General features: G+C 34.0%; 1 protein-coding gene across 1 annotated transcript; it reads left to right on the top strand.

Annotated features, from left to right (window-relative positions):
* The first annotated feature begins 15679 nt into the window (after positions 1-15679).
* On the top strand, positions 15680-25068 carry LOC131045685 (peroxidase 2-like). The gene is made up of 5 exons (XM_057979280.2): positions 15680-15726; positions 22061-22232; positions 22327-22509; positions 24405-24570; positions 24677-25068. The coding sequence occupies exons 1-5, from the start codon at positions 15680-15682 to the stop codon at positions 25066-25068; spliced, it is 960 nt and encodes a 319-aa protein (XP_057835263.2).
* Positions 25069-25321: the final 253 nt, after the last annotated feature.

The following is a 25321-nucleotide window of genomic DNA, read 5'->3' as shown; positions in this document are numbered from 1 at the left end:
GAGATGAGACAAATGAAGAAGTGGAAGATGAGGAGGACCAAACAATAGTACCAATGCCTCAAGACCAAAAACTATTCTTGGATGCAGTTAAATCCATCTCCAAAGATAATTTGGATGGATTACCCACCTATGGAGGAAATCTCTTTGGAGAGGAGTTATTAGATTGGATAGAAGCACTGAATAACTATTTTGATTATAAGGAGGTAGCAAAGGAGAAAAGAGTAAATGTAGCCAAGTCAAGATTGAGGGGATCAACCCTAGTTTGGTGGAACATGATGCAAGAAGAAAGGGTACAAGTAGGTAAGAAAAAGATAACTTCATGGGAGCGTATGAAGATAAGACTTAAGGCTCAATTCCTACTAGGGGATTCTGACGTTTAAATCCACAAGAGACTACAAAACTTGAAACAAAGGGAATTAGATGTCAATGCATACACTAAGGAATTCCATAAATCAAGTTTGAGGGCTAGGAAACGTGAGAATCAAGTGGAGAAACTGGTCAGATACATGAATGGTCTTAGGTAGAACATACAAGATGAAATAAGAATCCTCACACCAGACACTGTTCATAAGTGTTGACATTAAGGGCAAAGGAAAATATCAAAAGGAGAAGTGAGCAAAATCATAAACATAGAGGTGGTAAGAACTTTAGAGGTAGAGGAACCTTTGGCAGAGGGTAGAGTGCTTCAAGAAATGAAGAACATCAAAACCAAGAAGGAAGTGGGGCCTCACAAAGAGGATCATATAGAGGATCCTTTAGAGGGAGAAGCAATGGAACCCATTGTTGGATATTTACCCTCGTAAAAGTCAGAATATGGCTCTTATGGGTGGTTTGTTTAGGGGTAGGTTTGGAAGCTTAGGGAGAGGAAATATAGTCTTCACCGGTAGGTGTTACCACTGCAACCAAGTTGGACATACCATGAGTAGGTGCCTTAGAAAAGCCTCAAGTTCAACAAGCTCATACATGGATGAAATAAGGACTCAGTTAGTGCAAGAGGAGGACACTAAAAGTGTGACCTCTCCAATTAGCAAGGCATGGCCAGTGATAGATGGAGAAAATTTGATGATGAGAAGAACAATGTTAAAGATAACCCAAGCTCAAGAGCCACCACATCGGAAAAGTCTATTTAGGGCCACTTGTAAATCACATGGCAAAATTTGTAAGGTGATTGTGGATTCAGGTTCCATAGAGAATATTGTCTTAGTTGAAATGGTGGATAAAATCAAACTGAAAAGATTTCCTCATCTCACTCCGTACAAGGTATCATGGCTCAACCAGGGTCAATATGTCTTAGTTGATGAAAAAGCATGGGTGTACTTTCAAATTGGTGAATACAAAGACAAAATGCTATGTGACTTATTGCCTATGGATGCTTGTCATCTGGTTTTGGGACGTCCATGGCAATATGATGTGAAAGCCTATCATGATGGAGAAAAGAATAGTTACCTCATCACCAAGAATGGTAAGAAGTATCAAATGGATCCATTACCTGATCCAAAGGAGGAAAAATAAGTAGGGTCAAGTGTTATGTTACTGAGTGTAAAAGAGTTCCTTAGAGTGTTAAAACAAGAAGGTAATTTGGGATAGGCTATAGTGTTAAAGCCTAAAGATGAAGCTAAGGCAGATCCAATGAGTGAAGTGCCTCAAGAAGTGCAAGGTTTATTAAAGAAATATGCAGAAGTTATAGGAGATGATATGCCTAATTCTTTGCCTCTAATGAGGGATGTTAATCACCAAATAGACTTGATACTAGGGGCAAATCTACCTAACAAAGCTGCTTATAAAATGACACCTAGCCAAAATGAGGAGATTGCCAAACAGGTCCAAGAACTCTGAGACAAAGGATACAAGAGGGATTGTTGTTCAAGGGACACCTTCTTTGCATTCTCAAATGTTCTATGAGACAAAACATTATCCAAGAAAAGCATCGAGGAGGTTTAGTAGGTCATTTTGGCATAGATAAAACTATGGAGCAGGTTAGTAAGTTTTACCATTGGCCCAAGTTGCAATCAGAAGTGAGAAGGTTTGTAGAACAATGTGCAATTTTCCAAAGAGAAAAAGGTTCATCAACTAATGCAGGTCTATACCAAACTTTGGTCATACCTGAGAGGCCTTGGGAATGTTTAAGCATGAATTTTGTGTTAAGCTTACCAAGAACTCCAAGAGGATTTGACAATGTGTATGTAGTGGTTGATAGGTTCAGCAAAATGGCACATTTTATACCTTACAAGAGCACCAATGATGCCACCTATATTGTAGGATTCTTCTTCAAAGAGATAGTTAGAATTCATGGCCTTCCAATAAGCATAGTCAGTGATAGAGATGTAAAGTTCTCAAGCCACTTTTGGAGGAAAATTTGGAGAAAGTTGGGCACAAAATTATCTTTTTTCATATGCCTATCATCCTCAATCAGATGGTTAGATAGAGGTAGTAAGAAAATCCTTAGGTAATCTATTAAGATTTCTCACCAAATAACATGGAAAGACTTGGGATTTAGTAATCGGTCACGCAAAATATGCATACAATGACTCAATTAACCGAAGTACATGTAAAAATCCCTTTGAAATAGTGTATGGTTTCCATCCTAGGGGCATACTAGAGTTCAAAGATCTTAGTTCTATGACACCTAAGAGTGCACAAGGTGAGGATTTTGTAGAAGGTATCAAAGAAGTGCTTGATAAGGTAAGGCAGACCTTACAACAAAAGTTTGAGTAATATAAGATGAATGCTGATAAAACAAGAATAAATGTACAATTTAAGATTGGAGATTTGGTCCTAGCATACCTAAGGAAAGAGAGACTTCCAAAAGGACAGCCTACTAAGTTATTGAAGAAGAAGATTGGGCCTCTCAAGGAGGTGCATAAATATGGCCAAAATGCATATGAAGTTGAACTCCCTCCCACCTTGGGTATTTCTCCTATCTTTAATGTATGTGATCTCTATCCATACAAGGGAGAATCCCAAATAGATCAATTAGACACCTCATCACAGGGTACTAAAGATTGGGTGAGATATTTGCCACCAAGCCAACCAGTCAAGTTGGAAAGTATCTTGGACAACAAGGTAATAAAGAAGACAAGAAAAGGAGTATACAAGTATTATCTTGTAAAGTGGGCAGGGTTACCTGAATCAGATGCTATGTGGATGTCCGAATCAGATATACTTCAGCATATTGTGGAAATTGGAGACCTCTTAACTCAAGGGACTTGATTTCTTTGTCCTAAGAGAGTATGGTGTAGAGCACCTATAACTCCATGTAATTTTTTTATTTTTTATTAAGTCATTTATGTTGTCTTTTTTTTTCTAATAAGTGGACCAACCATTTGGGACTCCACGAAGTCATGTTTGAGTTGTCCAAGCTTTTGTTGTGTTCAGGATGTTGATATCCTAGAAAGTTGTAATGTTGATATTATTCATAGGTGCACTACTCCAGAGTAGGGTCATTATGTAATAGGGTGCAATGTATTGTTTTTAGGTATTCTAGAGTGCATAGAGTGCCTTTGGAGCCTTGTAGTACACTTGAGTGCAAAGTTGCATCCTCAGAATGAAAAGGATATAAAGTTGTTAAGCAACATTTGTAATTTTGCAAAAAGTTGCATTTTTGTTGATTGGTAGTGAAAAGTTGGTTCTAACCAGTTGAATCATGTTGTTTACAGCCAAAAAAAAAATCATTGTATGGGTTGGAAGATCTGAGAATGCAAAGCAATTTTTGTTTGTAAGCAAAAATCTTGTTTGATACCATTTTTTTACAGTTTTGTTTGTTTTTGTTGTGTTGTACAGTCCAGTATGGAATTTTCAGTAGAATCTAATTGAAGGGAATGAGAGCTTGATGAGTCTACTTTCCAACAATGTAGATTAGCAAGTCTGATTATGTTTGGTTGCAGAGATTCAATCCATTCTCTGTGACTAGGTGCAAAACCTTTGAAAGCTAGGGTTTAACCAAGAAATGGCTCTAGCCTGAACATTCACTATGGCACCAGTTGAAATCATGTGGAATGATAGATTAGGGTCTATAAATAGGTTTAGTGTAGGTGTTTTGATTTTTCAGCCCTTTGTGGTGAATTTACAATGATACCCTAGGCTCATAGCTAGGAGTTGGTGAGACTAGGACAACAAGAGATGTGTGTTTTTAGAGCACATATGGATTGGTGGAGAAAAAATTCATACATGGTTGGAGACCCATTTCAATACCCTTAAATAATCCTTGATTTTTTTTTGCAGGTGTTTTGACTGGTGAAGCCTTCTAAGACCAAGTTTGTAAGTCACTCGGGTAGGCCTAAAACCCTTGAAAATAGGATAGTTTTGGATACCCCATGTGTACAAAGAACCCAGATGCCATTTTTCAGTATTATTTGTAGCTCTAAAAAGAGTACTAAAATATGTAATTTATTTCTAGCCTTGTGTGGCGATATTTGAAACTAAGCCCTAAAAACCGTAATAGGAGGGCTAATTGCATTAGGCCTGTTTGGAGCCAGTATAACCAAGGTGACCTTGGGAAGGCTTGACGAAGGGTCTAAAGGTGACAAGACATTATCAAACCCCAAAGACACTATGTCAACTCTTTTTGTCCTCATGGAACAAGTCTGAGAACTAAGATCCTTGCAGGGGTTGTTGGAACACTTGGAAGTGGTGTTAGGGATTCAGGTAGAATCATCAATAGCAAGTGTTGATTGTTAAAGATCAGTGGCTATAAGTTGGAGGAAATCCAAAGTGGAATAGGCCTTGAAGGTCTAAACAATAGAACCCTTACCAAGTACCATTGGATGGGCTTGAGGAGTTAGAGGGTTGGTGAGAGCAACAAATACAACTAGGTGTTTTGGATCTACTCCAAGAATCTCTACATCAAAAACTCAAGCTCCTGATCCTATTGTCTCCACTATTGAAGATTTGGGTCTTTTTCCTATTCTTTTGGTGGTTTCTAGATCTCTAAATTTCTAAAAATAAACTTTTGTTGAAAATATAAATCGGAGAAACATAATAAAATCGCTACTATCTACCAAGATTCTAGTAACATTGAATGTATAGAGGGAGTAAAAAATCTACAAACAAATTCAAGTAGTTGGAGAAACCATATTGTAGGACCCATTCATTTCTTTATGAAGATGATGCCATGGATGATATAATGACAACAAACCCCAAAAAATTGATTATATTCTATTGCATGAACTAGTATAATAATCCTCTTTGATTTTTAATATTTCACATTTAAGTGCACATACAAATAGTTCCTTCTTGAGAGGAACATGACACATGCAAAACTCTAGCTTTACATGAAAAAATAAATCAAATAAACTTTCCCAACAATGAAACAACAAACAGGAAAGAGGCAAAAAATACGAAAGAGGAAAATCAAGGTTTATTATGGAGGAGCTCGAAGAGATTAGCAATAATATGATTCAGAAGAATACTGAGCTCATGAAAGATCTTATTTTTCTTTTTTGGCTTTTTTGTTTGGTGTTGTCGGGTGCATCCCCTATTTCTGTATTCGTTTGCCAGTTGTTTAGACTCTGGTTTTCTATTGGTTATCTTTTTGTTGGATTTGGGTTTCGGGTCCTTGTAAAATCTGTTATCTTAATAAAAAATAATAAAACAAAAAACTCCTCTCATACATGCAGAAAGGGTGACTAGATCAACTCATACCAAAAAATGTACAGCTTTCATTGTGTTTGAGACAATGGATAGGTTTGCAACAATTTGAAAGAGATTCACAACCTACAACAACAAGTTTCACTAGCAAAGAAGATAACTAATGCCAAAAGTTTGTAGGTTACCTAGAAATAGGTCAATTTTACCTACTTGAACAAATTCTAACATGAAATATAGGTTGATTTAGGAAAGAAAGACACAAAAAAATAATGCTAGAGAAGTTCAAATCATTGTAAGAAGGGGATAGTTGATGCTAATGAAAATAAAGCCACCTCAAACCTCCACCAAATTGATTAGCCAAGATCAACTTATGAGATCAAAATAGAGCAATTTAAAGCTTCATGACAATGAAAAATCAATAGAAAAGAATACAAGACTAATGCTTGGTGACTCTTTTATGGATGTTATGGGCCTCCTAATACTAAATTGGGCATGTAAGACTAAATGCCTATGTACGAGAATAAAAAGGTCAATCTCCATAGAAATAGCGTAGAAATTTCTAGATGCATTTAGATTAAAATTCTTGCAAAATACAAATTGGCTTCTATTTTTTAGACTAGTAAAATCTATGGATATTTTAAAAACACAAGAATAGAAGTAAGAATAAATCTCCTATAATGCAAAAAATATATTTTTAAACTAAATAGTCAAATTAATAAACTAAATCATAGATCCAAATTAAGCTTTATTCTCAGAATCAATGATCTACTAAATAGACAGAGCTACCATTTTAACTATAAAAACTTAAATTCATAGGAAATAGGCCAAAGATAAATTCTACTAACTTAGAATGATCAAAATTACAATAGATGATCCATATTTATAGTTCAAGAGTAACGAGCAATGTTAATTAGCATACCAACACCTATCAAGGATGAAGTGTGCAAATTTAAGCAACTATAGGATAGAATGAAAGCAATACCTAAGAAAGCTTAGCTAATAGATCATCAACAAAAGAAAGATTAAAAAAATAACACCAAAACTTCATAAGAATAAAACCATTTGAGTTACAACCATTTCAAGAAATTGGAGCATGTGAAGAAATTGACTCACAAATTTCCTAAGAATTTCTACAATTGAATTTAAAATAATGGGTTTGCATAATTGCATTAAAAGATGAAGAAGATGAACCTAGACCAAAATCTTACAAAAAAGTATAGCGAGGTTCAACATTTAGTTTATAGACAATGATATTTTCCACACATGATTTAGTGGTTTCAATAATTAAACACCTCCTCACCATTGAGTGCATGTCAAATTAGTAGTCCATTGAACCAACCTTTGAATTACACATTAAACTTTTAAATATGAATTGTGCCAACACACTAAAACAAATTATAAGAATTAGTTCAAACTTAATGTAGTGAAGAATACTAGCAGTGTTTGATACTATCAAATGGTTTACCACCTCTCAATATTTTATTACAACCAATTATTAATTTCAAGAAAAGGTAGAAGTGTAAGAAACCAACAACTTAAATAACAAGACATAGATGACAAGAGATTTATTATGACAATACATTCAGTTGACTAGAAGTTCATAAATATAAAGGGTTAACAAATGAAAATTTGGGATTCTTTTCACTTACAACCAACCATTATACTTTAGCTTAGTAGATTCAACCTTTGGAGGTGGCAATACAATGTGAACTTACTACTTAAAAAGATAACCATAAAGTTGGACTAAGACAAAGATACAGCTATGGATAGGTAAGATTTATAAATTTTGTAAAATTTTGCAAGATATATACTGCCAACATCAATACAATTTGAAATTTTTTGAAGAGAATAATATACAAGGGAAAAAAATTATGATAGAAAATTAAGTACCTTGGGAAAATTATTGTTGTAAATTGACACTCATCCGGTGGTCTTCAGTGATTTCTGGTGGTTTTCGGTGGATGATTATTTCTTTAGGGTTTTCATTGATGGCAACTCTTCTTGGAGATCCGATTCAACGATCGTAATTCTTCTCATCCGGAGATAGGTGTTAACCTGTAGCCAATTAACTAGTATTTCAAGAAGAGCAGTGCAGTTTTGGTTCGGAAATATTTCTAGTGGTTGTGGTGATTTTGGTGACTAATTTGGAGGTGAAAATGATGAGGCTAACATTGGTGAAGCATTTTGCTAAATTGTTTTTCTTTGGTGTCGACTTGAAGCTACATGTTACATTTTTAATTGCTGACTTGGAGGAGATTATTCTTGATATAATTGAACATATATGATTGAGTTGGTGATTTATTTTTGGTGCATTACTAATATGGTGATCTGTTTTTGTGCAATTGAGTACAATTTCATGTGCGAATTTGATTCCCAAGTGATCCATTAGCTAACTAAGATAAAAACAGAGCATATTGCAGAGCGAGTATAGTCAGAGATCTTATTCTTAAGTAGAACTCAATCTTGCATTATTAGATGCTATTTCAAAGTTCTTTAATTGTATTTCCTTATTTTAATCAAATTGTAAGTTAGTGAGACTTTCCTGAAGGTTGTATCCTTTCAAAACATTGTAATTGAGCAGTGAGCTCTAGGCAGTGAGCCTGAATGCAAGTGCATTCCCCATCTATGTAATATGTATGTACTCCTAGTCATAGTATATGAATATTGTGGGTTCTAGCCACAATGTGGTTTTTCCCTTTCCGTGTTTCCACGTAAAATTTTTTGGTGTTGTGGATCTCTTGTTTATTTATTGCTTCCTTATGTTCTTTATTGTTATGCATTGCTAACCAATGGATAAATAATAGGTTTGTGAATTTGATTTCTGGTAGAACACTGATTCACCCCCCCCGCCCCCCGCCCTCTCAATGTTCCTTGACTCTAACAATTGGTATTAGAGCCTAGTACCTCTAAGGAAGCTTAATCACTTGAGGAAGATTCAAGAGATTGATTCAATGAGTTCTGGTTTGTAGAGACAACTCACCCCCCACCCCCCCAATAATAATTCTTGAAATGTTGTGGATACTAATATAAGAGAGACTTGGTTCAATAGGTTTCTTTCCTCTCACCGCCCTACCCCTACCGGCGACACGCCCTACTATTTGAAAATCGGGGTGATTCGGCGGTTGTGCAGGGTCAACTTTAGTTTTGCAAGCGAGTTTGGACCCTACTATTATCACTTAAGCAATGTGGCACTTGAGGATCTTGATGCAACTAGAAATGAGATCTGTACCCTGAAGAAAAACCTAAATGTTGTTGATAATTTCATCAATGACTTGAAGGATCAAGGAAACATCTCTAGAGATAAGAGGAAAGAATTGATGGAAAAGCTGAAGGAGAAAGAAGATCAAATCATGGAATACCAAGATAAAGCTGATGAAATTAACAAGTTTGAAAGAGAGAATGCTTCTTTGAAGAATGAGATGCAATACATTGTGATGAGGCTGACTAAGGAGATTGAGGAACAAAAGAAAAATGAAGAAATTATGGTACAATCATTGAAGGAAAGAGTTGATGAATGTTCCAGGCTTACCTATGAGAATGATCAGTTGAATCTTGAGATTACACAGTCAAGAAATAATGGTCAAGAACTTGAAATACATATTGATGAACTTGCTACTGCTAATGAGTACAGAGACAAATTCAAGGATAGCTTAGCAAGGTTTGATGAGATGATGAATAGTCAGAGGCATGGAAAGGACATGTGAGGAATTGGATTTGAGAAAGGTGAATCCTCTGGATCTTGAAAGGTAATGCAAAACCTGATCAGAAGAAGAGCAAGAATCCTCCGGTAAGACAACCTAATGCTCATAAATTCAATGGTCTATGTTTTACCTGTAATAAATTTTGTTATATGGCGAATCGATGTAGAAGTAGGATGAGTAATGGGATGAACAACATTAATAATGTTCCAACCTTTATCGGTTAGTGTTTCATATGCAATAATTTTGGTCACAAGTCAAATGTGTGTAGAGCAATAATGAATAACTTTAAGAACAAAAGATGCCATGCTTGTGGAATGTTTGGACATATCTCTATTCAATGCAGGACAAGACCAAATCAAATGAATTTCAGACCTATGGAGAATAATGTTGTTCACCAAGCATGCAACAAAACCAGTCACGTTGCAAAGTATTGCAAAAACAAGAATAGTGTTCTGGTAGACAAGAGTAAATCAAATGAGAAGGGAAAATGAAAGTAGAAGAGATCAAGGAGAAGCATAAGAAGATGTGGGTAAGAAAAGATGAATCCAGAGCTGACAATGGGTCTGCACCGGAATCTGGTGTAGGATCTTCATCCGATAGCTAGGGCTTTGTGCCTTAGGGGGAGATTTTCATGTAGATTCTAAGAAATCCCTCTTCGCTAGTTTGAAATCATTTCTGGAAGGTTGCAAAAGGATTGAATCATATGTGTAGATGATATCCAGAAGTTTCAAAAGGATTTGATGCTTCGATATGCATTTTCATGAAAATCATGATAACTGGTTGTTGCATTTATTACAGTGAAAAATTCATTTTTTGAAGGATAAAAGTGCATTTTGAAGTTTCATTTGTCACAATGTGATTAAGCGATTAGAGTAGAGAATAGAAAAGAGATTCAGTGACTCCAACAACAGTTTCAACGACTCCTAAGTGAATTTCAATGCTCGATTGTGTAGAAAGGTATTTATCTGTTCAGGATTTCTATTTCTACAAACCCTAGCATTTGAAATGACTTCAGTTTTTGGTGTTGCTACCCAATTGCTAGTTGAGATTAAGGATAGGGTCTAACCATTTTTCAAGAAACAACATTTTAAGTTGGTTGAGGATGATCTGGAAGGTGCTTTTTTATCTATGCCATATAGTGTTCTCCATAATGAAGATATTAAGGCTTACATTCACTGCAATCTCAAGGAGCTTGGAAACGCAGATATGCTGGATCTTTACAACAAGCATTTGGCTAATGGTTTGGGAAATATGAAATCAGAATACAAGGTGCTTCAAGACAAGGGTTTCTCACAATTCATGCATTTTCCATTATTTGATGAGGCATAGTGGATCCAGTATATTCTTAGCCATGTAAATGATGAGTTTATATGGCTTGATAGGCCACATAGAATTACCAAGCAAGCGATCTGAGCCATAGATGGCCTAGAAGAAATTGGATATGTTCCCAGTGTGAGGAAAGTATCGAATGACACTATGATAGCCACCACAGGTTCCAAATTTGATAGCAGAGCCATGACCATTAATGACATTCTAGAGAATGATGTAAAGTTTGCATCAATGGTAGTCAGTTACAATGTTTACCAATCTAGCAGGTACAACTCTATTTCTAGTACCTCTATTTACTTTGTATACTAGATGCTTAAGAATGATAAAAGGTATGAAGTGTGCACTACCCTACTAAATGAATAACTGAGCAATTTGAAGAAGATAAAACAAGATAAAAAGAACACATTTAGATTTGGTACACTTCTTATTTGCCTGGCTTTGTACTTCCTGAATGAGATACCCGATATAAAAGGTAAGGTCCAATAGGCCTATGACAAACCGGTGGCCATGCAAATCAAGGAAGTATTATGGGGAGTTGGAGCTGCAACACTGAGGATATCTTCTCTCTAGGGATATTTCAAAATCTTTCAAACTACAATGAAGAGCAGGGATAGGATCCCCAAGGAGGTTGTAGAAAAATATGAGAAAACCATTTGTTTCATGGTTGATAAGGATCAGTGTCTAATGGAAGTAGTGGAGCCCCGGATAGTATGGATCATGCACATGGGGTATGAAGTTGACTCTGTTACACTTGAGGCATATGCCCAACACCTATTCAGTCAATTGGTGGATCCCAAGGAAGGGATATTTGGGACTTACAAGGAGAAAGACCTTAGTCTACACATACAATTTACTACTCCTTCTCAGAAAAGAAAACTTACGAAGATGGTAGAGAAAATGGTAGTTCAGATGGATTTCACCTGGGAGGTGGTGAAGAAAGAAAGGGAAAGTCATGCGCAAAAAGAGACTAAATCTACTCTTGCTTCGGTAGGTCAACCTACAAAACCTAGCCCATCTGGGAAAGGTGTACTGAAGTAGAAGGATAATCCTAAAAGAACCTATGTTGTTGTATCTCAAGTAGCCTTAGAAACTAATTCTGAGGAGGAAGCAACAAAGGAAAAGAAGAAGGGACAATTTGTCAGAGTGGTGAGGAAGCCACAATCCGATGAGCCCAACAAAGTAAAAAGGCAAAATCAGATCCTATTCTTGCTACAAGGTCCAAGAGAGAAAGGAAAGTCAAGAATCAACCTAAGTCCAGTACACAACAAGGTAAATCTGAATTTGTTCCCTCATTGACAATAGATCAGTTCATTGATGAGATAATTTTAGATGGCAATTTGAATAATCTTGAAGCATGTTATGAAAATTTTGCTAAAGAAGATAAGAGAAAATTGAAGAAGCAGTTATATTATATCTACACAATTTTAGTAAAACATTAATTGAATTGGAAAAAAGTCCATTCCAAAATATTTGTACAGTCTTATTGATGCAAGAAGAATTAATGCAACTAAGATTGATAGAGAAATGAAGGAGAGAGAGCTAGTAAATGTATGCACTTGTATTACTCATGGTGAAGCAAAGAGGCTAATTGAAGAGGCAAACAAGAAGGAATTTAGAAGTAAAAACAAGATTAACGGATTGATGATTGGAAATGTAGAAGAGGTGAGGAAAGAGATAGAGGAGATATGGAGAAAGATAATTGCAAATGACCCTGTGTACAAGGACGCATTCAAGCCATCTCAAGTGGAAGATAAGAAAGGTATTTCTGGAAGTCAAAAGGTTGAAACTCAATCTGAGGATCATCCAGAAGACCAAGGCAATACTCCACAAGATGCTGAGACCGGTTCCTTTGGTGGTAGATAGCTCTGCAGCCCCTAAGATCCAATAGGTTGATATTGCACCAAGTGGCAACACCAGTGCAATAGATAAAAGGGACAAGGTAGAGAAGAAGGATGCTCAGACAACAGAGGCTAAGGTTGTTGAGGTTGACAAAGGCAAAAGTATAGTTGATTAGACAATTTTCACTCCTCTAGTTATAGGGACCCCGCCTCAGATTCCCATTAATCTTGATGGTTCTATTGATCTTGGAAAGATGTCTCCTTCTAAGAAGCTCATGCTCACAGCTATTGTACAAGGCTACCAGCTCAGGCTAGCCAAGATCTAGTGAAGTTTGAATCTGAGGAAAAATAGCTACTTTTGACATCTATAAAAGTTTTGCAGAAGGTGGACCCTAATGTACAGTAGATTCGAATAACAACCCCTTTGATAAATTGTTACAGTTAATTAATAGTGTAAATACCAGTTTTGATTCTTTGGAGAGGACGACTTCACAGAAAGTTTTGGATAAGTTCAAGGATGTTATTAAATAAACATTCCAAAAAATGATTGAATATGATAGAATGAGATTAAATGAGAGACTGTAGATTATTTTTGACACATTATCAAAAGTTGGCAAATTGTACAAATCCTGCCTGATTTTGCCTAAGTTCACTATAGATATTGATAAGAAAATAGGTGTTTGCTGGGGAAATATAGTTGGCATTTCTCAGTCCTTTGATCCCAATACAACTATAACCAGAAGTATTAAAGGACATATTATAGCCTTAAATGATCAGATCTCAAGCCTTCAAGTGGATAAGGAGAAAATTTTGAGAAAAGTAGGTGAACTTCTGAACCTAATTGCCACTTGAGTGGAGACTATATTAAGTAATAAGGTGGACTGTATGAAGGAGATGGCTTGACTTGTATCATCTAATCTGAGAGAGTTAGAAATTCATGCCACTGTATTTAGTGCATTCATCACAATTTTGGACAACTTGAAGAGTGGGTGGGATACTCACCTAGGAATTTTTAGAACTATTTATGCTGACCTCTTCAAGTATTTGTAAAGTGTTTTTCATCTATATATAAATTTTGGATAGCACCCCATCTTTGGCGTTGCTATTAAAGGGGGAGAGGAACAGTGAAAAAAGTACTGTATTTCAAAGAGTGGAAATCCTTGTCTAAAGGGGAGCCTTAGATATTCTTTTGACTCTTTTGAACTGGTGTACACTGCTCAACACTTAGTCATTTTTCACGAGTGTTGCCATGAATGCGAAAGGGGGAGATTGTTGGCAATTGACACTCATCTAGTGATCTGAGGTGATTTCTAGAAGTTTCTAGTGAATGATTATTGGTTTAGGGTTGTCATTGATGGAAACTCTTCTTGGAGATCCAAACTGACAATTGTAATTCTTCTCATCCGAAAGTAGGTGTTAACCAGTAGTTGATTAACCGGTATTTCAAGAAGAATAGTGCATTTTTGGTCTAGAAAGATTTCCGGTGATTGTGGTGATTGCAGTGACTAAATTCAAGGTGAAAATGAGAAGGCTGACATTAGTGAAGCATATTGGTAAATTTTTTTGGTCTGGTGTTATGTTTTGTTAGAGATTGAAGCTGACTCGAAGCCACACGTTACATTTTTAATAGCAGACTTAGAGGAGATTATTCTTGATATGATTAGATATATATGATTGAGTTGGTGATTGGTTTTTGGTGCATTACTATTGTGGTGATCCATTTTGGTGCAATTGAGTGCACTTTCATGTGCAAATTTGATTCCTAGGTGATTTGGTAGCTGACTGAGACAGAAATAGAGCATATTGCAGACCGAGTACAGTCAGAGATCTTGTTCCTAACTGGAACCCATTCTTGCATTGTTAGATGTTATTTCAGAGTTCTTTAATTGTATTTCCTCATTGTAATCAAATTTCCAGTTAGTGAGTCTTTCCTGAAGGTTGTAGCCTTTCGGGTCATTGTAATCTAGCGGCGAGCTCTAGACAGTGAGCATGATTGTAAGTGCATTCCCCATTTGTAATATTTATATACTCTTGGCCATAGTATATAAATATTGTGGGTTCCAGCCCCACCATGTTTTTTCCCTTTTGGGGTTTCCACGTAAAAATTCTGATGTTGTGGATATGTGGTTTATTTATTGCTTGCTTATGTTCTTTACTGTTGTTCATTGCTAACTGGTGGATAAAGAATAAGTTTATGAACTTGAATTCTGATAGAACACTGATTCACCCCTCCCTCCCCCCTCTCAGTGTTCCTTGACTCTAACAAGTACAACTATGCAAAAAGTACAAACAAATTATAAACACAAAGAACTAAAAATTATTAAAATTAAATTCTCATTATTAGGGTCTTATAAATATTGGAAAAATATTAAAGATGTTATTGCTCTCTTCAAGGAACATTAGGAAATTGTTAAAGAAGATGTTATTGCTACTACTCATTTTTTTTTTCATTCTACAAAAATCCTAAAGAAATCAAACTATACTTTTATCGCTTTAGTCCCCAAAAAGAAAATGTTGAGAGCTTCTTGGATTAGGCTAGTTAGTCTATGAAACATAGTTTATAAGATCCTATCTAAGATAATTATTAACTCATCATTTTTGAAAACCAAAAGGGATTTGTCTAGGGAAGGCAAACATTGGATGTTAATTTGATGACCCATGAGATTATTCATTTTTTGGAGAATAATAGAAAGATAGGTATGGTCCTTAAATGTTTTATTTTAAAATATAATGATAGAATTTCCTAGCAATTCCTTTTTACCACACTCCAGAAGTTTGGTTTCCAAGAAAATATTATACAACTCATAAAGGATTGTGTTACTACCCTAAGATTTTGAATATTGGTTAATTATATTTCTAGGGGATTCTTCCATAATGAAACAGGTCTTAGATAGGGGTACCCACTCTCTCATTAGTTATAATTTCTTTTGAGGTCCTTGGAAGGAGCTTTAATAAACTTATTTATAAGAAAATTCTTAAAGACATACATGTTGCTTCTTCCCTCTCTCCCTCTTCACACTAGAAATTCATTTATGATATCATCTTATTTGGCCATTCATCTATCCAAGAAGCCCAACAATAGAAATTATTGTTAAATAGGTTTACCCAAGTCATAGGACAAGATATCAATTACACCAAGAGTATCCTATACCTTGTTAATATTGATGATAGGTTGCATAATAAAATAATAAACATTAATGGATATTAAAGGGTTAGTGCAAGACGATGAGTCCACTTTTTGGCCAAAAAGTGGAAGTGTTTTCCCTGATTTTCAGATTTTGTCTCATTTGAGATTAAATTTTGAAACACTTAGAGATTGAATCTTGGAAAAAGTCAGTAATATAAAAGATATCCCTCTGAGTGTACTTTCCAAATACGTAATTTATTTTAATACCACATAATAAAAAATAACTTTTTGAATGGAATTCTAAAAACTATGTTTTAAAAATGCATGTTTTAGGACCATACCATGCATGTGTCCGACCCACACTTTTTGACACAATTAAAATTATTTTCTCAAACCGTTTTGGGAAATGGTTTGTAACACACTGAAGATTGATGAGCATATTTTTCTGTATTTTTTTTTCTAATATTTTTTTTTAATTAATTTTTTAATGGCCGTAATTATCTTTTTAAAAATTTGACGTGTACGACCCACATAATTTGATGTAAACTTAACATTTTTTGATTTATTTTTTTTTCAAATACAAAATAATTTTGTGTAGATTGATGACATATAATTTTTTTCCAAAATTTATTAAAATTAAAAAGTTATTAAATTAACAAAATTAGTTAATATTTCAAATTTATGGACCTGATTTAGTATAAATTAAATGAAAAATAGTTAAAATAATCAAATTTTAAACAAATTTACATATTTAGAATCTAGAAAGTATAATCTGAAATGGGTTTTAATTTTGTATAAAAATTCTCTGATTAGAGGCACGTAAACTATTTCAGAAGTTCATATTTGTGCTTTCATTTATGGAGATTTGAATTTGCAGGTCCATGTCTAAGGTGTGGCCATCCCAGGCCTATCCTAGGCCTAATCCTGAGCCAAGTGGTGGGTTGTGGAATCAACTTCCACAGAACGGACCCCCGTTTTCAAACAAGGGCAGCTTGTGGAAGAAAAAGGAAAAATACGATTTAGAAATGAGGGCCCATTTTTAAAAATGGGCCCCCATTTTGTTTAAAAGTAGGCCCCCATTTTAGAACAAAACGGGGGCCCATTTATTTTTGCTTCGAGAGCCCATTACCTTTCGTGAATTTGTGACTCATTACCTTGCACTTGCCCTAAAAGGAGTCCTTTATGCTAGTTATTGTGGGTTTCCTTTAGAAAAAACAAAATAATCTCATATTACTATTTTGGAATTATGGAAAAAATACAATCAAAGCTGACAAGATTAAGAGTCAAGCTCCTCAATCAAGCTAGGAGATACTAATTATTAAAATCCACTCTTCAAAGTATTCATTTGTTTTACCTATCCTTATTTAAAATTCATGCATTCATGGTAGAAAAGATAGAACAAAGTAAAACAATTTATTGTGGATAGGGGTTGAAGAAAATAAGAGAATGAATTTAGTTAAATGGGACATTGTCTACAAGCCCAAAAATTTAGGGGTCCTAGGGCTTAGGAAATTAAAAATTCTTCAACAAAGTCCTCCTAGCTAAGATTAGGTGGAACCTTATGTCAAAATATAATAACTAAACAAGCATTGCCAAAGCCAAATATTTAGGTGGGGATGATTTTTCTCTCCTCATAACTACCTAAGGCCGATGTAATATTTCTACTTTGACATATTCAATTATTTCTATTTTTTTTAGAAGGGGAAATATTTGATTTGACCTTTTTTAAAGTATAATTACTACTTGAGTAAATGATAAAGAATTATTTGAAAATAATGTAGTAGTAATGTTCACATTGGGTTCACCAAAATGTAATGGAAGAAATGTGAACCTATAGAAATAAAACTGTACTCCTTCAATAGCCTATTTTGAAATATACTTTAAAATATCTCAAACAAGTTCAACTATTGGAAAGTGTAGACAACAAAGAGTCTTCAGTCCAAATATAAAAATCTTAGCCAAGGAGGCTAGTGTCACATGTATAGATGTCTGCATGGTGCACTGTTATCACAGGGAGTTCACTAGCTAGGCAATATTTTATTCATATTGGGGGGTTTAATATCCCAAAAATGAGATACAATATATTGCCTATTAGTGAAAATAGGGGGATTTTTAATTTGGCCTATGAAAAAAATCAATATTTGGCCAAAATAGGGGGCCTTTTCATCTGGTGTATTGGGAGGGGGTGGCAAAAAAGGAGTTTAGGGCAAGTTTTTTTTTCAATAGGGGGATTCTTTAGTATGCCATGAACACACGTGCTATAACCCAGGTTCACTAAGTAAAGCCCCCATGATTGTTATCTTGTATGGACCAAAACATTAAAAACTTAAAAAATGGCAAAGATCCATCTTTGTCCTTCGGATAACCTACAAGGCCTAGAATTGGAAATATACGAAAGAATGTTACGCAATAGAAATATGAAGAGACATAATACAGAGTTTTAAAAAAAAATAATGAACAATAAATAATACAACAAACATTTGTGTGTTTGAATCATTCTAATAAACCTACACATGCACAAAAGAGGAAAAATGCTTGCACTTGTTTGGAGACTTTCTTTAGTCAATTCCCTATTTTTTTGTTTCCTCCTTCATAGTAGCTAGCTAGATAGATCAAAAAACAAAAAGAGAGAATGATAAATGATTTAAAAGACAAGCGATTTGGTACATCCAATAATTCTCAAAGACACAAGAGAGTTTTTACTAGAAAGGCTTGAGGAAGCCAGAAGAGTTGTTGAATTGTTGTAGCAAGCTACAAGAATCTATTGAGTTTTAAAATGGACTCACCTTTCTATTGATTGTTGAGCATTTCACCCTAACCTTTAAGATGTTGACAGATAGGCTCCTCAAGATTGTTAAATAAGGCTCCACACCAGTGTACAAAGAAGACATTTAGTAAGAAAATTATTGGCCTTAGGGTAAAAGAGAAGCAAACTATTGAAGAATAGAATGAATAAGAAAATAAACAAGATTGTGATAGTGAATGATGATGTTGAGTAATTAATTATACTACAATAATTTACATATGTATTGTTGATCTCTTCAATATATTTTGATTTTGTATCTAGTGTATAGCTTAGTTGATGCGACTACCCTAGTCACATAATCATAACCATACTTTTTTGTTTGGTAAGAGGTCTTCAATTAAAAACAAAAAAATTCACCGATACTAGAGCATAAGTAAACTAGGGCACAAATTCCAACTCAAAAGAAATTATTTTTCTTGTAATTCAATATACACATAATGTGTGAATAATGTAAATAACTCATTAATAGAATCAATTGTGCCCTAAGAAATATGACATGATACTTAACTCATTGAAAACTAGGAATAATAGCAAAAAAACAATGCTCTTTTATTTTTGAAATTAATAATAATGCACCAATGCGTTGAGTTATCATTTTGTGGAGAATTGGACTTGGTGCATTAAATAGAGCTTAGTGTAATATTATGAATGGTTCCATGTGAACATATTCATTTAAAAGAGAGTACACACATGGTTAAAAGGAATCATAAACAATGGTGGGGCCCCATAACTCCATATTGTTAGAAAGATAGGATTGATTCAACAAGGAAATAGGTTAATTTCTTATGCACATGCCATGTGGTGATAAGGAAAATAATTGTGCCAAAGAGTTATTATTATTAGTTGGGGTACGACGAATTAGTTGGGGTACGACGATCAATTTTTGTACAAGGAAGAAAATGTGTGCATTGAATGGGATAGGACCAAGTGGCAATGATATTAATGTGGGATTCAACTTTTAGTTTTTAAACAAAGATATTTCTACATATGATTTAGTGGTTTCAGTTTTTAAACACATAATTCATTGTCTTTCAATGTATGTCAACTTAACAATCTATTGAACCCACCTTTAAATTACACATTACACTTTTTAATATGACTTGTACCAAAACACTAATACAAATTATAACAGCTAATTCAAACTAATGTAATAAAGAATGCTAGCAATTTTTGATAATTTAAATCAACAAACAACTTTAATAAAAAGACTTGAAGGACAATACATTTACATTTAGAAGTTCATAATTACATAGGATTCACATATGAAAATTTGGGATTCTAAAGGACAAGAGATTCCTTGCGCCAATACATTCAGTTGAATAGAAGCCCATAAATACAAAGCGTTCACACAAGAAAATTTGGGATTGTTTTCATTTACAACCAGCCATTATATTTGAACCGAGCAGACTCAACCTTTAGAGGTGACAATACAATGTGAACTTACTACTTAAAGGAGACAAGCATAAAGTTGGACTAAGACAGAGATACAACAATGGATAGGCAGGATATATAATTCTTGCATAAGTTCGCAGAATATGCTGCCAACATCATCAATACAATTTGAAAAATTATGGAAAAGAACAATTATCAAGGGAAACGAAACTATGATAGAAATTTACCTCGGCCCAAGTAGGACTGTGCAAAAAGAACCAGTAAATTAGAAACATCAATAACTAAATCTTGTTATAATTAAATTCCCATTATTTTTTTGAACTTTTAGAAGAATGCGATGATGGAAATTTAAAAGTTTGAAAACTTTTTAAATTCGATTTTGTCGGCGACAGCTAAGTAGTGATTCAGTCAATATCTTATTGACTAGAGGGCGTCTAGAAGAAAATACATCTCATGCATATAGTGCGTTGGATATAATTTTGTCTTGTTTCTCTGATGTCATCTCAGTGGTTGCAAGCTTGAATCCACGATTTTTGTCCAGCACATCTGGTACGACAGTTTAACTTAACATTAAATTGAGTTTGTTTAAGTAGTTAAACTAATGATAATAATTTTATAATATTAATAGTTATAATTTTAAAGTAATTAGTATGTGATATTATATGGATACATTAATAAATATGGTTTAATGTAGATTATAAGTCTTTTTTTTACTTTTATCTAGACACTTCAATAAGGAGTATAATAGTGTGGCATTATATTTGATGGTGTGAACTTCAAAACTTAATCATAATGCTATTGTCAAAAACTGAGAATGATTTGAAATCATCACATATAATTTTGAAAGGCACAAAATTAAGATGCTCAACATCTAGGAGAGAGGACTGAGTAGTTGAGCACCCTAACTTTGTGCTTCTCAAAATGTTATGTGAAATTTTCAACACTCCCAATCTTTTATAGTAACTTACTTGGCAAGTCCTCGCTTATAATTAAGGTTTCAAGGCCACATCATCAAATATGGTGCCAAATTAGAATTCTTTTTGTCAATGTGTCCAAAAAGGCTCCAAGAAAAAGTGACACTGATACTTGTGCACTAAGACATGTTTTATTGGTGTGTTGCTGTGACATCATATGATTTGTTGCTTTTATGTCTATTTCCTTCTTTGTTTCTTTCTTTTTTTCGTTTTGCATTTGTTCTTTCATTTGATCCCTTGGACTCTATGCCTCTACTCTCTCTCCCCCACCCTTTCTCTTTTTAATCACCTTGATCTGCTGCTATTTTCCTGCTATTTTCCTTTTGTTTTCCATTTTTCCTCATCTTGATGATGGATCATGGAGCATGATCTAAATCGTTGACGAAAAAATTGTTCACACAGTTAAAACTAGAAGCTATCAAGATAGTTTTCATGTAATGTGGACATTTCATGCATTTAAAATACATTTCATTCCATTATGGACAGTCATCATCAACACTAACAACTTAAAGTCACTACTATTGGTGCATATTGTGAAAATAATAGACATTAAATCAAGTGGTATAATAACTATTAGATTCTCTCTTATCTAATAAAATAAATCTAAGAAAACTCAACATCTTAAATTCCATAATTTTAATATTTAAGAATATGTAATATTCTAGACATTTCAATAAAGACAATAGTAATGTGACATCATATTTGATAATATAAATTTCATACATTAATCATAATAATATTTTATAGATTGATTTGAAACAATCACATGTAAATGGAAAATATAGAGTTTTAACTTTTAGTACTCTTTCTATTAAGAGTATAACTCATCAGAGTTAAATAAAGTCGGTCGAATTTAAACAATGTACAACTTAAAGTCGAAATTAAACAATTAATACGTTGTTTACAGTAAAGACGGGTCCCACACGTAAAATAGTTATACACCTTTGATTACGGGAGGCGAGTCAATGGAGTGCCGTGTACGACACGAATTCGAAATCCCCCATGCGAGCCAGTAAGCAAAAGAGAATCCAATTTCAATGTAAAAACACCAACGGGACGTGATGACGTGCGAGCCTGACGTTAGGAATAAACAATACGCGTCCAAGCATGGAAAATGGAGGAGCTATTTTCCACAGTGAAAGAAAAAGCAAGGAAAGAGATAAAGATGAATGATCTAGATGTTTTAGCCTACTGATTCACATCCACTGGAATCTCATTTATTTGGCGAATCTCAGGCTATAAAAGCCAACATTCCTTCATTTTATTTGGCGAATGAGGACTAGTATTTTTATTGTATTTATTGTCTCGGTAATGTTGTGTTTGTGGGATGTGAACGGGCAGCTTAGCTCGACGTTTTATGATAAGATGTGTCCCCAGGCACTGTCAACAGTCAAAGCTGCCGTGAAAGTAGCAGTCGCCAAGGAGAAACGAATGGCTGCTTCATTGCTACGCCTTCACTTTCACGACTGTTTCGTTAACGTTAGTCTTTCCATTATATAATGGGTTTTTTCTAGTCTCTTTCGTTTGACTTCAATTCAAATATGTTTTATTTAATGGTAATTTGAGTTTGCAGGGGTGTGATGGGTCGATCTTATTGGATACCACAAGTGGAGAAAAAGGTGCAGGTCCTAACGCCAATTCTGTAAGAGGATTTGAGGTGATAGACACCATTAAGACTCAAGTGGAGGCTGTTTGCAGTGGAGTTGTGTCTTGTGCTGATATTCTCGCCATTGCTGCTCGTGATTCTGTAGTTGAAGTAATTATATTTCTCAGCTGCTCACCTTATTCTTATATCATATTTATATTTGTGATTGTAGTACACGAAGATATAATCGTTCTAAGTTTAAGATTAAATTGATGCTTTGGATTAGCGTGTCCATTTAGACAGCATGGTCACATTTGTATTCTTTAAAAGATAGAATGTAAGTACAATCTAATCCAAAACAGTTGTAATCAACAGTAGTGTGTGGGAATCTGATATCATTAGAATTTTAAAATGTTTAGATTAACAATTAGTGTATAGATCAGAATTTGTTAGTAATTAGGGCATAGCTCACAATTTCTAGATCATAGGCTGAAATTCTTTGGCTAAGAGTCAAGGATTGAGGGGTATCTATTATGCCAAAGCCACTTAGGGCACAACCCTGGCCTCATCCGTTACAATGTTAGGGTCTTGCACTTAACAAGACTTTATCTTTGGTGGGCTCATTTAGAGAACAACTTAAATCACACACTTCTAGGATTAAAAGTGTTAAAACACTTAGAGTTGACTGACATTTTGTAGGCTTAATATGTTGCTTAAGGTATGTGGTCACACTATGAATACACTTCTAGACTTAAAAGTGTTGAACACTCAGAATTGACTAACATTCTCTAGACTTAATATGTTGCTTAGTGTGTGTTGTTTAAGGCTGGTCCTCATTTAGAATCATTCAACTTCACAAGATAACCAAAGGTTCATTGATAATTTGCTAGTACTTTAAGGTCTTCCTTCTTATCATTTTTAATTGTCAAAATCAAATTTTAGCCAATATAAATAAAAAAACTCCTTATTAGTTATTTTTAGTTATTAAATTACTTGATATTTAAGTAAAATATATTCAGTTTTATTTTTAAGATAAAATATCAAATGTTAACCATTATAAATGAGATAATTCTTTGTTATTAATTTTTAATTGTTAGATAATATCATATTCAAGTAAAATATATTCAATCTTACTATTTGACATAAAATATCGATCATCTATTGTCCTTTTCTAATAAATGATTTTATCTTTGAATATAATTATAGAATAGAAACTTTAAGGAAATCAATATTATATTTTATTTAAATGATAAATCCTATAAATGTTATTAAAATTTTATATTTATGAACATCAATTTAGTATTTTTCCTTTATTTTTAAAGAATATTTATCTACTATTTTGTTTCTTAAATTTAACTATATCTGTTTAACTAATATATTCTTAGTTTTTCATTTTTCATTGCATTTTTTTTCAAAAATAAATTAAAAGGAGGGCTTCAGCCCTAGCTCACCCAGTCGTGGATCGCAACTTAAGGCGTGGGTATGCTCCCCATGGTCTTGAGTTCGAGTCCCCGGCTGTGTTAACTCTATGTGTGTTGCTACCTTGTGAGTGGGTTGTACACACTGGGGGATTAGTCTTGCTTCGGCAAGGACACCTCCAGATTCCACGATAGTGAATATAAAAAAAAAAAAAAATTAAAAATTTGTGTGTCTAAAGAATAGCCAAATTTATTTGTTTAATGATTTGAATAATTTCAACTTTTAAATGTGAAATTGCTAAAGTTTATAACAAATATGGGTATTTGGAATTCAATGGGATAAAGAATAATAAAGTCTCTCATAGAATATGTTAGCATAATTGGAAGGAACAAAATCATGAAATAAATGTAAGTAGACTTTGTGAGATGTTATCACCAAAAAGAGGGAGATGGAGTCAATGTAAATGGTAGTTGAAGTCCTCTATGATGTTATCCCGAAGGATAATTTGAAGTAAGAAATATTATCTTATAATTGCACTTTGTTTGTGATTGAATGTAAGAGAGAATTATCATCAGAAAATGTATTGTCAATACTTGGATTTGAGTAAGAATAATTATCTTATAATTGTATTTTGTTTGTAATTGTAGTTGGGAGGGCCAACATGGACAATATTGTTAGGAAGAAGAGACTCCACCATTGCGAGTCGAGATGCTACCAATTCCAATCTTCCAGCCCCCTCTTCTACCCTAAGAGAACTCATTACGAACTTTACTAGTAAAGGCCTTTCTACAAAGGATATGGTTGCACTTTCAGGTAAATTATACATGCCACATCAAGTATTAATATGAATATGACTATTCTATTTTTGTAAGTCAAGTGATTGTATTTACAACTAAATGAATATCGGTATGATGTTTAGGTGCTCATACAATTGGTCAAGCACGGTGCACAACTTTTAGAGATCGCATATACAATGATAGAAATATTGATAAGGTATTTGCCACCTCTCTTGAAGCCAATTGCCCAAATAGTAGTGGCAAAGGTGATAACAATATTGCTCCCATAGACACTCTTAGTCCAACTATTTTTGATAATAACTACTACAAAGATTTGATAAGCAAGAAAGGAGTTTTCCACTCAGATCAGGAGCTATTCAATGGAGCATCTACTGATTCTCAAGTGACTACCTATTCCACCAATCAAAACACCTTTTTTAATGATTTTGTTACTGCCATGGTGAAAATGGGAAACATCAAACCCCTAATTGGCACCCGTGGACAAGTGCAAAAAAATTGCAGAAAACCCAATTAAATACATAGTGGATGACACTACTTCATATACATTAGATATTAACTATATATTGTCACATATTTAAAATATCAACAAACAAGTCAATATATTTTATTTGGATCTTCATGTGAAAGTTGATATTTTTTTATAATTATGTAATTTAAAATAAAATTTCTCTCTTTCAATAGTATATTGAACTTAAGGGATGATTTTTTCTTAAAACTACATTTTTTATTGGATATTTTTGTCTTTTCTATTTAATTTTGTTAGCAAA

This window comes from Cryptomeria japonica, chromosome 3, assembly GCF_030272615.1.
Source record: "Cryptomeria japonica chromosome 3, Sugi_1.0, whole genome shotgun sequence".
NCBI classification, from domain to species: Eukaryota; Viridiplantae; Streptophyta; class Pinopsida; order Cupressales; family Cupressaceae; genus Cryptomeria; species Cryptomeria japonica.
This window is presented reverse-complemented; position numbering and strand designations above follow the sequence as displayed.

What these genes read in the sequence shown, in the direction of transcription:
- LOC131045685 (XM_057979280.2), top strand. Translation starts at nt 15,680, where the DNA reads ATGAGTCCACTTTTTGGCCAAAAAGTGGAAGTGTTTTCCCTGATTTT. An exon ending in GAAGTGTTTTCCCTGATTTT is followed by an intron (nt 15,727 to 22,060) that starts CAGATTTTGTCT and finishes ATTTATTGTCTC; the next exon opens with GGTAATGTTGTGTTTGTGGG. An exon ending in GGATATGGTTGCACTTTCAG is followed by an intron (nt 24,571 to 24,676) that starts GTAAATTATACA and finishes TATGATGTTTAG; the next exon opens with GTGCTCATACAATTGGTCAA.